General features: G+C 35.0%; 2 protein-coding genes across 3 annotated transcripts; both read left to right on the top strand.

Annotated features, from left to right (window-relative positions):
• Window positions 1-180: 180 nt before the first annotated feature.
• On the top strand, window positions 181-2,150 carry LOC109047706 (cornifelin-like). Its single transcript, XM_019065387.2, has 4 exons — window positions 181-337; window positions 1,027-1,192; window positions 1,405-1,541; window positions 1,665-2,150. The coding sequence occupies exons 1-4, from the start codon at window positions 227-229 to the stop codon at window positions 1,761-1,763; spliced, it is 513 nt and encodes a 170-aa protein (XP_018920932.1). The 5' UTR covers window positions 181-226; the 3' UTR covers window positions 1,764-2,150.
• A 152-nt stretch (window positions 2,151-2,302) lies between these two features.
• Window positions 2,303-12,084, top strand: LOC109047732 (protein OSCP1-like). 2 transcript variants are annotated; one of them, XM_042772902.1, is made up of 10 exons: window positions 2,303-2,676; window positions 7,142-7,296; window positions 7,630-7,797; window positions 8,133-8,213; window positions 8,378-8,481; window positions 8,979-9,107; window positions 9,325-9,394; window positions 9,614-9,753; window positions 10,727-10,790; window positions 11,019-12,084. In XM_042772902.1, exons 1-10 carry the CDS (start codon window positions 2,565-2,567, stop codon window positions 11,136-11,138), a joined length of 1,143 nt encoding a protein of 380 aa, XP_042628836.1. In that variant the 5' UTR covers window positions 2,303-2,564; the 3' UTR covers window positions 11,139-12,084. The 2 variants fall into 2 exon arrangements, with proteins under 2 accessions (XP_042628836.1, XP_042628835.1); XM_042772901.1 differs by having other exon boundaries at window positions 9,599-9,753.

The following is a 12,084-nucleotide window of genomic DNA, read 5'->3' as shown; positions in this document are numbered from 1 at the left end:
ACTGATGCATTGTGGTTGTGTGGCTAGTGCAAATGGTTTGGCTGCTCTCAGTTCCCTGAATTCATTTTACAAGAAATGCATGACAATCAGATGAATGATCTGAGGTCAAACTATCAGTCCTTTACTCATGTGAGATTATATATTGATTGTTAAGAATTTTGGTAGGTCACACTTCCTATTACATCTCAGACCTCCCCCTTTGTGATGTGCTTTGTGTGAAGCTTATATGCGTGAATCGGAAACGTTGCATACGAGAGTAGCAAATGCGGTGAGCTGGTGCGTCTCAACTTCCTTTTCAGCTACAAGCCCCAGATCAAGAGGCTCAGAAAAACACGAGGTACTTTTTTGTAGTCTACTATTTTATGTTAAGTAATTTTGACTGATAAAAATACTTTCATAGTTTTAATCTCAAAGCTGTTCGTTTCTTTCACTTTGTTATCAGTCATATTTATGTTGGTGGGATATATACTATAAAAATCTGTTAAAATAACCAAAGTAATTAGATCTGGTCCAGATTTATTTGTTTTTTTGTATACAAAAGCTATTTTTGCATATCAAAATGTGTATCGGAATGTAAAATATTCTGTCCTGTAAGTCAATTTTTTAAAAAGGTATAATTCACCCAAAAATGTATTTATTTACTAACCTTCATGATGTTCCAAGCCTGTATGATTTTCTTTTTACAGTGGAACACAAAAGGAGATATTTTGAACTGTTTTTGCCCGTACACTTAAAGTCAGTTGGGTCGAAAATAATATTGGACGCCATTGACTTTCATTGTATGGGGTGGGGGGGCTGAAGGATTTGTATAAACATCTTTTGTTTATACACATGAAATAACAGTACAAATTAGGAATGAAATGTGGGAGAGTAAATTATTATTTTCATTTTGGGGTAAACTATTGCTTTATTAGCACAAAACACCCAAAAAACAGAATGGAAAATATTATGAAATACATTTTTTCTTTCTAAAATGGTAGTTTGGAAGTGTAATTTTTGTGTAACAACTTGTCACGAATCATCTAGGAAGGAAACCTCCCGAGCCATATTGTCTTTTTTGCTGGACTGCTCATTTTGACTGCCATGTCAAACCCAGTCATCACTCAGCCCGGTGCTGGATCATATGGAACAAATGTGCAGACTGGAGAGTGGAGCACCGGTCTTTGTTCTTGCTGCAGTGACCTACTTGTCTGTAAGTTCTGAGAGCAGTCAGCAAATCATCTGAATATGCAACATTAACTTCAAAGATACCATTTTACTGGCACATTTTAGCTGTGGTTTAATATTTAGCCAAGGAGGATTCATAATGTTAGTCGGTTTACTGCTTTTATCGGTGGCAGAGGCACATGGTCAACATAAAATGCATGATCTTTGAGCAGTTTTCTGCATTTTTCCATTATCTAGGTGGTCTTGGCTTCATCTGTCCGATAGCTCTCAGCTGTTACACAGCAAACAAGTACGGTGAGAACGTATGTCTAGCATGTGTACCTGGAGGAATGGCTGCAATGAGGACACACATGCGACTGACCTATGGAATACAGGTAATGTATACTACAAATTAAGGACTGGATTTCCCATATTGCATATTTAAGAATTATTATCCATTGCTGTTGCCACTTGTTTTGTACATATTATACAACATCTTTCTTTTTTTTTTCCTGCAGGGCACAATATGCAATGATGCTTTGATGACCTGTTGCTGTGGAATATTTGAAACATGTCGAATGGCCAGAGAAATTCGTATCAGGAACGGAGAAACCTAGTTGATGTCTTTTACAAAGATTCTTTTATAATTTTAAAAAGCATTCAAATTTATTGAAATCAACACGTCATTTAGTAATATTCTCTTGATTATTAAAGGCAGGGTAAATAAAGCCGGGATACAATTCAGAAAAATACATTCTTTGGAAATACAAAAGCCTGACCAAAACTGTTTACTTAGTCGACAAACTAAAGAGTGTTACACAATTGCAGCTTAAAAGTCTTTAATTTGTGTTAATTCTTGCAATATTCATTTATACATTGTATGTGCTAACAATTTTGCTGTAATGCTCAAAATGTGTCAATCTGCAGCATTAATATGTGACTGTACAGGAGCTGTGTGTCATATATATAACAATCACCCAAATACAGTATAAGTGGGATAATGATTTCATACACCTAATCATTATAAAATAAAAAAAACAAAAAAAAACATCTTTTCACGTTGGTTACTGTTTTAACTCGCTTTAACTGTTTTGATTCTAATATTTATTTTGTTTTGTTTCACAAACGAATATACTAATTATATTACTACTTTAACGTCAACACATAAAATATATAATCGTACAAAAATGTTGGTTGCATTAACATTACCTGATTTTCGTGGCGAGACGTATTGCGTTATCGTCGCGCAGGATGAGCGCCTCTGATTGGCTTTGTTGGCGGTGACCTGGCAACCGAGAGAGGGTTTACAGACGCTTATTTATTCCACAGGATCTTCAGTGAGCGCAGATCGCGTCTCTTTGTTGACAACCTGTGATTGCTTACCGATACTAGCTGCTCTTCGTCCATCTCCAGAGAGGATGTCGACGCGAACGCTGCCTCTGCTCTTCATTAATCTGGGTGGAGAAATGCTCTACATCCTGGATCAGCGCCTGCGGGCTCAGAATATCCCAGCAGATAAAGCGAAGAAAGGTAGATGGCAGCTAATATACACCAGGGAGCTGATGAAGCAAGTCATGTCATCCTTCTATTTATGATCATGGTTTATGATCTTTCTAAAGAAGCAGTTGGATCTTCTGCTGTTGCTGTGCATAATTAGCCAGTTAGCCTGTGTGTGAAAGCAGTGATCCAGTGGCCCAGCTCAGTTACAGCTTGATGCAGGAAACATGACATTTATGAAATGTTATGTCATTCTTTGTAGACAACATTATTGTTGATGCCCTCGTCGATTTTTAGATTTTGAGCTATTTGGCTTTTCGTAATGGGTCGTTTCAGACTAGTGGAAGGAAAACTTAAAATGTTTATTTTACTACACTTTATCTATTTAAAAATGCATGTTTTTTAAGGTCGTTTTCTCACAATAATCTCTGTAGTTACATACTTGCACATCTATATTCTGAAGGCTTTTACAGCAGGTTATGTACATAAATCATTTGCCAGGTTTTATACAATATTTTATTCCTAAAAACATTGTAAGGATGTATTTCTTTCTGGCTGTTGACAGTATTGTCTGATTTATGGAGTTATAAAAACTTTAGACTCTAATAGGTTAACAAAATGAAGTGATAATGTTGGACCGAGCTTTATCTAATGTTCTGATTTATTCTGGAAATGTATGCAAATTAGCTAATTTTAAATTAGATAATGCCTCATTTTCACATTTAGACATAACATTTCAGAAAATTTGTAACAAAAAATATTAGCAATTCTTAATGTCGTCAATCACTTGAGGAAGTATTGTGTATTAGTTAACTGTCTTGCCTTAAATCATTTTTTTTTAATTAATTATGTAATAGATTGTACGTAGAGTTCCCCCCTAAAACTATTAATGTCAAAGAAATCAAATATAATCAGTTACAAATAAAGCAAAAGCACACTTTTCTAACAAAACATTTTACAAAAAAATGATTTTGTGGCTTTAAATAATAATAAAAAATATTATTCAAAATACACTGAGAAAAAAAATAATTAATTAATTTTATGTTAACCCTAAATCACAATCCACTGCTGTGCAAAATTCAAAACACACACACACACACACACACACACACACACACACACACACACACACACACACACACACACACACACACACACACACACACACACACACACACACACAATACATAAAATTCCTTCATATTAATACAGCACGTTGTTACATATATTTATGGATTTTTTTTTTTTAAATGTCCTGTCAAAATACAATAGATATACAATGTCCAGATATTTTGAGGGACACTATATATTAATATCTAAAAAAAAAGAATGTTCCCAAGACGATTTGACCATGGAGGTTGTTAGTACATTCAAACCTTGTAGTTTATAAAAACTGGCATGTCAAATGGACTGTGTGTGTTCATGTTACTTCTATTGCTGGCAACACTGTGGCTCAATTACAAGCTCAACGGCTTGTCAGTATCATGGTTTCCTGTCTAATATACGTTCCTGTATCAGGGTTTCCTGTGACCTTTTTGCATTCTGAAATATTCTTAAAGGGGTCATATGATGCTATTTCAATTTTTCCTTTCTCTTTGGAGTCTTACAAGCTCTTAGTGCATAAAGAAGATCTGTGAAGTTGCAAAGACTAAAGTCTCAAATCCAAAGAGATGTTCTTTATAAAAGTTAACACTCGTCCACGCCCCCCTGAATCGGCTCGTTCTAACATTCCCCCACATCTCTACGTCAGTATGTGGGAAGATTTGCATAACGCTGCCCAAATGTTCACGCAAAGAAAGAAGGCGCACCTTTTATTCTCGCTGTTGCCGCCAGTGCCATTTCATGGAGAAGCTGTGTGTTTTTTTATTGTGAAAGTGAAACTACTTTGTTTGGCCTTCCAAAAGAGCACGATATCCGCTTCGTCATGCCTAGAGCTGATCTGTGCTGGTCGCTGAGGAAATACATCAACTTCGCGCTCACTGTGGACGAAGCGGAGTCCAGCCTGGGGTCGTCACATGTGGTTGTCGCAACATGGTTTTATGTTTACACGGCGCGATATGCAACGCAATGCATAAAAAGACAGTATAAGTCATTATAATCAGCAATTACTGTATGTCCCCACTGGATGCAACAACTGCCTCATTTGTAATGGGTTTTATTGTTTTTGTCCTGTCATGCCTGTGCTCTGACCGGGACACGCCATAACAGTATATATTGAGGGACGTAACATTTCCGTCAGACGCTTGAAACGTTTGGCCAATCACAACACACTGGATAACTGGCCAATCACAGCACACCTCGCTTTTCAGACCGATGAGCTTTGTCTTTTAAGAGTTGTGTTTTTGTGTGAAGGGAATGGTGTGTTTAAGATAATGTACATTATGTGGAAATTAATGTGTTTTTTGAACCTTAAACCTTAACCATAAACACATTTCATTACACCAAATACACCAAATAATTTTCTTTTTAGCAACATCATATGACCCCTTTAATGAACTTAACTTTGCAGTTATGCCAACATTACACTTTAGTATCAGATGCCAGAGGTCAAAAAACTGAATATGTTGTTTGCAGATGTGATGTATACATATAGCTTATGCTGTACCAGCATTTTAGTTAACTTCTCCAAGGAACATTTTAAATATGTCCTTTTTGATTTGCAATCTTTGTAGCAAATGTAGCAGATTGGCTAGAGGAGGAAAGAAAAAGAGGTATTCTTAACATGCTGCTTGCTTTGCTGCTAGTGGTAGAGCAAGGTAGCATGCGTGTGAACATGCCAGCTCTCATATGCACTCGCTGTGTAGAGAGAGTTAGGGTTTCTGTGCTATTTTAATTGTAATTAGCATTTTTAATGTTTTTGCATGAAAGAAAAAAAATACTATTGTAGAATAAGAACTCCAAAGATTCAAAAAGCTTGTACAGTAATTTTTTAGTACTGAGATATAAATGAAATCCTCCATATGACAGTATATGTTTCTAGCACTTGTGTTTTCCTCAGTCAACATTTGATGACAGTTTCCAGCCTGCTTCTTTGTGAAAACATCTGCCAAGTAGGGGTGTCGAGATATACCGGTATTGACGATAACCGTGATATTCAAAGCAACAATAGTCGAAATTGTGTTAATTTAGTGTGTGACGATATACTGCAATATTTAAAATGAACAATTTTCTTATGATAACACCACATGTAAATACTCCATGGCCAGTACCTGGTTGAGCTCCCAGGTGCAGTATTGTGCCTTAACACTGACACCTGTCACACAAGAAGACGACGTAGCGCTCGCAGCTGCTCGAGGAGAGCCGTGTTCGGCAGAGTAAGTTGACATTATTTTACTAATCATAGAATGGGAAACATTATATTAACCTGTTAACAGCGGTTTTCTGTGTTCATATATTTAAATAAAGGTGATTATTTTAATAAGTACTGCATTTTCTTTACTCGTCTTATTTTTGTATTTGCAATCAGTATGGCCTGTTTTTATTTCTTTGTTCAAATCCATTAACAGTTAACGTTACACTATTAAAACTGATCTTGAAAAACTGAGCGACCACATTGCTACATTAAACTCTGTAAAATGTTAAGTCGGTCGCAGTGGGATGCATCTGCGGTCATTATTCATTCATGTTCATTAGTTAACATTAGTTAATTACATTAGTTAACATATATAAATCGTATAAATGGGGAAGTCGTGGCCTAGTGGTTAGAAAGTTTTACTCCTAACCCTAAGGTTGTGGCTGTATATCACGTCACTTCACTCACTAAATAACATAAGTAATAATGAATAATATTTCCACAGCATTTATTAAGCTTATGTCATGTTAATTTCAGCATTTATTTATGCATTATTAAAATCACAAGTTGTGTTTGTAAACATTAATGCACTGTGAACTAACATGAAAAATGAACGACAATTTTAACATTAACAAAGATTAATAAATTGTGTTATAAATGTATTGTTCATTGTTCATTCATGTAAGTTAATACATTAATGTTAACAAATGACATCTTATTGTAAAGCATTACCATTAATATTTATTCATCATACTGTTGAACTTGACAGTATTTTCTCTCTTGTTATTTCATAGGAGCTTCAAAGAAGACGGAGAAAGCCAGAATCTTGTGCCCTGCATTTATCAGTATTGTGTTCGTTGGGTGAAAAAGAAAAACTCAATAAACAAAGTAAAAAATTATTTGACTGATATCTTTCCCCCCAAGGTTTCTATAGATATCACAATATATTGATATCATGAATTCTTTTGGCCACAATAACCATGGTGTGAAAAATCTAATATCGTGACACAAGTTTTTTATAGATAATAAAACTTTTTTTTTTTTAACTACATTTTGATTTATGTTATTTTTGTTTATCAATCTTTCTTGGCAAACCAGCTTTCTACAGTACAGACCGCATTCTGCTTGCTTGGTTTTCAGCTTCATATTTGCACAGAATAGCTTTTGACTCACTGCAACTCTCTCTGTGTGTTTGTGTTGTGATAGTTATGAATGATATCATTACCACCATGTTCAATAAGAAGTTCCTAGAGGAGCTGTTCAAACCACAGGAGCTGTACTCCAAGAAGGCCCTGAGGACAGTGTTTGACCGACTGGCTCATGCCTCCATCATGAGACTCAACCAAGCTAGTATGGACAAGGTGAAGACTAATGCTAAGGATGCATCGACGTTTTCTTGAATTGATTGTTTGCGAATCTTTTAGTGTGATCCTTACACATTTTGCCAGTGAGATCTTTTTACAAATATCTCTTTCTACACCTTCTTATGAATCTTTTTTTTTTTACTTTTAAAATATGCCAAAGTTATATAGTAACTTCTGTTCACTGAAATTATTGTAGTTTAAGCTTTGCTTTAAAATTCTCTTTAAATATTGTGTTATAACAAGCCAAATAGTGTTGAATGGCTCCCTCTGGTGCTTAATATGATGAAATGGCTTCTTTATCAACTCATTTTGTGCTATTTTTATGCCCAGCTCTATGATTTGATGACCATGGCATTCAAGTATCAAGTCCTGCTGTGTCCTCGCCCTAAAGACATCCTTCTTGTGTCCTTCAACCATATGGATGCCATCAGGGACTTTGTGAAAGACATTCCGGGCATCCTCAGCCAAGTGGATGAAACAAACAAGCAACTCATAGAGGTAGCAGGGTCTCTGTGTAAAGGCACTACTTCTCAGAATCATACATTTTATACATGTTATTAAATGTAATATTTTTTTTAATTGTCAATAACTGTTCATTTTAATTCTATTGTTTATATTTATATTATGTAATTAATATTATTATTATATCTTTCCATTGATAGGAATATATGACTAGTATATTATAATATTGTTATTTAATATTTTAACTTTATATATTAATTTTATGCTGTATGTTTAATATTAATGTAATTATTAAGCAATTATTTTGCTATCATCAGCTCCACTCTGACTTTGGCTTTGAAAGTGTCTTATCTTTTGCTTGTATCTCCTAGATATATACCCCTTTATCTGGTGGAGAATTTCAACTAATTAGACAAACACTCCTCATCTTCTTTCAAGATATGCATATTAGAGTAAGTCTTTTCTTTATTTTGATATGCACATTAATACAGAATTCTCAATAAAAATTAATTAATTAAAAGTCCAGTAATACTGGTTATGTTCATGAAGGTGAAGAAAATAATAATTTTGACAAAGCTACATTATATTTATATATGATATGAAACTTTTTTTTTAGGTATCAATTTTCCTGAAAGACAAAGTACAGAACTCCAATGGGCGATTTGTTCTCCCGACATCAGGCCCTGTTCCGTATGGGACGCACATCCCAGGACTCATAAGGTTAGCAGGATTGGCTTCTGCTTCTGTTGCTAGAGTTAATGCAGTAAAAACATGTTTCAAGTATTGAGGTGACTAGAGCATTTAAAAGGCTGAGAATGGCAGGATAGAAATAGATTTATAGCTGAAATTGTGCATATGTTTGCTCTGAAATCGCCTCCTTCATTAGAACTGACAGGGTCTGACGGTAAGGGTTTATAGTTAATTGCATTATTAAGACATTTTCTAAATATAGCAGGGTCTGTGTTTAGACTGTGACAGAAAGCAGTTGTTTTAATAGAGGTTTGTGGTAGTTGACATATAAGATGTCCAAGAACATCCCGATTTAGATTAAAAATGTGTATATGTATTCTGTAATTGGTCACCATTTCTTTCCTTTTAAATAAATTATAAAAGTACAAATATTGCATCTCACAATCAATTAACATAAGGTCATAAAACTTAATCTATAATAATTATTAATGTTTTCTATGTTTTTCACAACTGTGTTTAATTCCCAGGATATTCAGCTGTAGTGGTGAGGAGCTGAGAAGGATGCAGTTCCGGGACGGTGGCAATTACAGCGCCACTCTCCGTGAGGGTTCTTTTGAAATGTATGGTGATCGAGTAATCAAACTGGGCACAAACATGTGAGCATCAACCACTTTATAATAACACTCACTTCAACTTATATTCAATAGTGGAATCATATGACTCACACCTTCTGTGTATCTTTCATCACGTGTTAAGTTTTATCTGCTGCAAAGCGCATCTCTAATTATTATGTGAATAATTTAGCTGTAAACCTGAGCCAGGTAGCCTTTCATTGGAGCATCAGCTGTACAATTGTCCTATTTGTTCTTTCAGGTACAGTGTGAGCCGCCCTGTTGAGACACACATGTCTGGAACCTCCAAAAACTCCTCACAGCACACCAAGGTAGGATTACGAAATTGTTCTTATTGTGAAAAGTTTTTATTTTTATTTTTTTAAATCTAGTTCACATTGATAAGCAATGAAATGCAGGTCTCTTTCAAAATATTTTGGAATTTTAGTTCATTAAATAGATCATAAAAATGTTTGATTAAAAAAATGAATGAAAATGTGTAATGCTGATGTAATTAGCATGCATGTTTTACAAAGCTCATGCACTTCTGGGTCAACACAACTCCGAATCCTTTGGCAAAAGAAGAGCTGAACCTGCTTGCTAGACTAATGGGAGGACTGGAGGTGCAGAAATCAACTAACACTGACTCTGGCTTCCGTGTGAACCTTTTTGCAACTGACGAGGAGGAAGAGTGAGTTTTGATACTTTTTTCTAAAGTCAAAATAGAATCTAACTAGACTAACTAATAGATTTAAGGCTACATCTCATTGGAACAAGGTGTGGTATTTTACCCTAAAATAAAAGGAAAATTATGCCATTTGAGTAATATGTCCAGACATTTTATTTTTTAAATTTTTCGCAATATTCACAGTAATGATTCTCATAACTGTAATACAGTGATTTTTTTTATTATTATTATTATTATTAAATTGTTTTAGCATTGTATATATATTACTGTTTGGGTAAGGTTTCTTTCTTTTTAATTAATACTTTTTTCAGCAGGAATGCATTAGATTGTTCAAAAGTGACAGCAAAGACATTTATAATGATAAAAGATTTATATTCAAATAAGTGATGTTCTTTTACATTTCTATTCATCAAAGAATCCTAAAAATGTATCACGGTTTCCACAAAAATATTTAGCAACACAGCTGTTTTCAATACTGATAATACTATGAACTGTTTCTTGAGCAGCAAATCAGCATGTCAGAATGATTTCTGAAGGATCATGTGACACGGAAGACTGGAGTGAAGAACGCTGAAAATTCAGAAATAAACTGCATTGTAAAATATATTAAAATGGAAAACACTTATTTTAAATTTTAATAATATTTAGCAATATTAATATTTTATTGTATTTTTGATCAAATAAATGGATACTTGTTCAGAATAAGAGACATGCTTTAAAAAAAAAAAAAAAAAAAACATTCTATGATCTTAAAAACCTTAATTATGAAACTTTTGACCAACAGTGTCTATATGCAGTTTAATATATGTGTGTATGTAAATATCAAAAATTAGCTTTAAAACATTTTCTTCATGTAAAATATAATGGATTACTTTTTTATTGTGGAGTAAAATGTGACCCTGCCATGTTCTTGACAGGTTCTGTAAGTTTTGCATGAGGTTTGATACAAATATTGAAATAGAGCTTATCCCCACAGGGAAGCATTAATATCAAGACCGGATGAGCTTTCCTATGAAGTTATTAGTATCCAGGCAACAAAGGTAAGGCTTAATGTTTGTATGCTTGTACAATAATACACTGATGCTGTTTGATCCTTGGCCTCAGAAAACATTGTAATGCCTGATTACCAGTGATCCACCCACACTGAGACATAGCTCTCAGCTTGTCTAATTGGTTTTTGACAGGCTAAAGATTTTCAGTCTTAGGTTAACTTTAAATTACCATAGGACCATGAGAGTAACGACACACCTCTGACGGGTTCATTTCAGGACAAACAGACCAATGCGGCGCTGGCTAAGATCATGGGGGAGTTTGGAGAGACAAGTGAACCCGCCCCCAGTTCCAGCAGCAAGGGTGATGACCTCCTGGCCATGATGGATGGACTGTGACTTAAACTTGGTGTTCCCTTTGAGTGAGCAGAGTGACTGAGCTGTTAAGCAGGATAAAGTGCTACAATGACTTACTCAGCAAAGAGGCCTTTTGTCTGGAGCTACAGTGACAACCATATATATTTAGAACGACAGCTCAGCTCAATTCTCTCAATTCTCAATTCTCTTTGAGAATTTCACACAATTTTTCTCTCCTGCCACCCACCCAGTATGAGAAAAGCAAATAGCAGGTGTAGAAATGTACTGTGCATCTTGCTGTGGGACCGTATTCACTTTTTCATATCCGTTCCGTTAAGTTAGTTTGGATCTACTGTGGCGGCACAGTCCATATCATCACATACTTCAGCAAATTCGTTCTTCACAGAAACGTATGCGAGGCTTTGATGTCACAGACACTTTTGTGACATTTAGATCAGTGGACAGAATAAAACGCCTTTTCTGGACTGTCTTAGTTGTCTAAGAGGACAATCCGTGCACGTGGAATTCATTTAAATCTGTTTGATGTGCAACCAAGAGGTGCAGGATATGCATTCACACAACAAGCACAGATTAAGACAGGGTAATGGAGGAAACCGAAGTGCACTTGCAGTAAATATTTAGTGTAGATCCCAAAACTGGTTTACAGGAATCTGCAGGACAATTGGTGTGTGTATGTTTTTGTCTTTATTTAAAGGCAATGCAACAAAGTCAGGTATTTCAAGCTTAAGAAATTCAAATGTCTTGGAGTGTGCAATTGCATTATGTAAAGGGACAATGTAAACATGAAACCATCTTCCGTGGAAAGAAAGCAATGCAATATGTATGGTGGATGAAATTGTTTATTTTTCATAACCATAATAGAGCTTATTTATTGAGGTTAATGTACTGAATGTTCATTTGTGTCTGTTTACTGTTTCATTATATTGAAATAGATCTGAATTTGAAATAAAATCGATCTTTTTGCAAA

The sequence above is a fragment of the Cyprinus carpio genome, chromosome A16 (genome assembly GCF_018340385.1).
Source record: "Cyprinus carpio isolate SPL01 chromosome A16, ASM1834038v1, whole genome shotgun sequence".
NCBI lineage: Eukaryota > Metazoa > Chordata > Actinopteri > Cypriniformes > Cyprinidae > Cyprinus > Cyprinus carpio.
The sequence above is the reverse complement of the archived record's forward strand: the minus strand, read 5'-3'. Positions and strand labels throughout refer to the sequence as shown.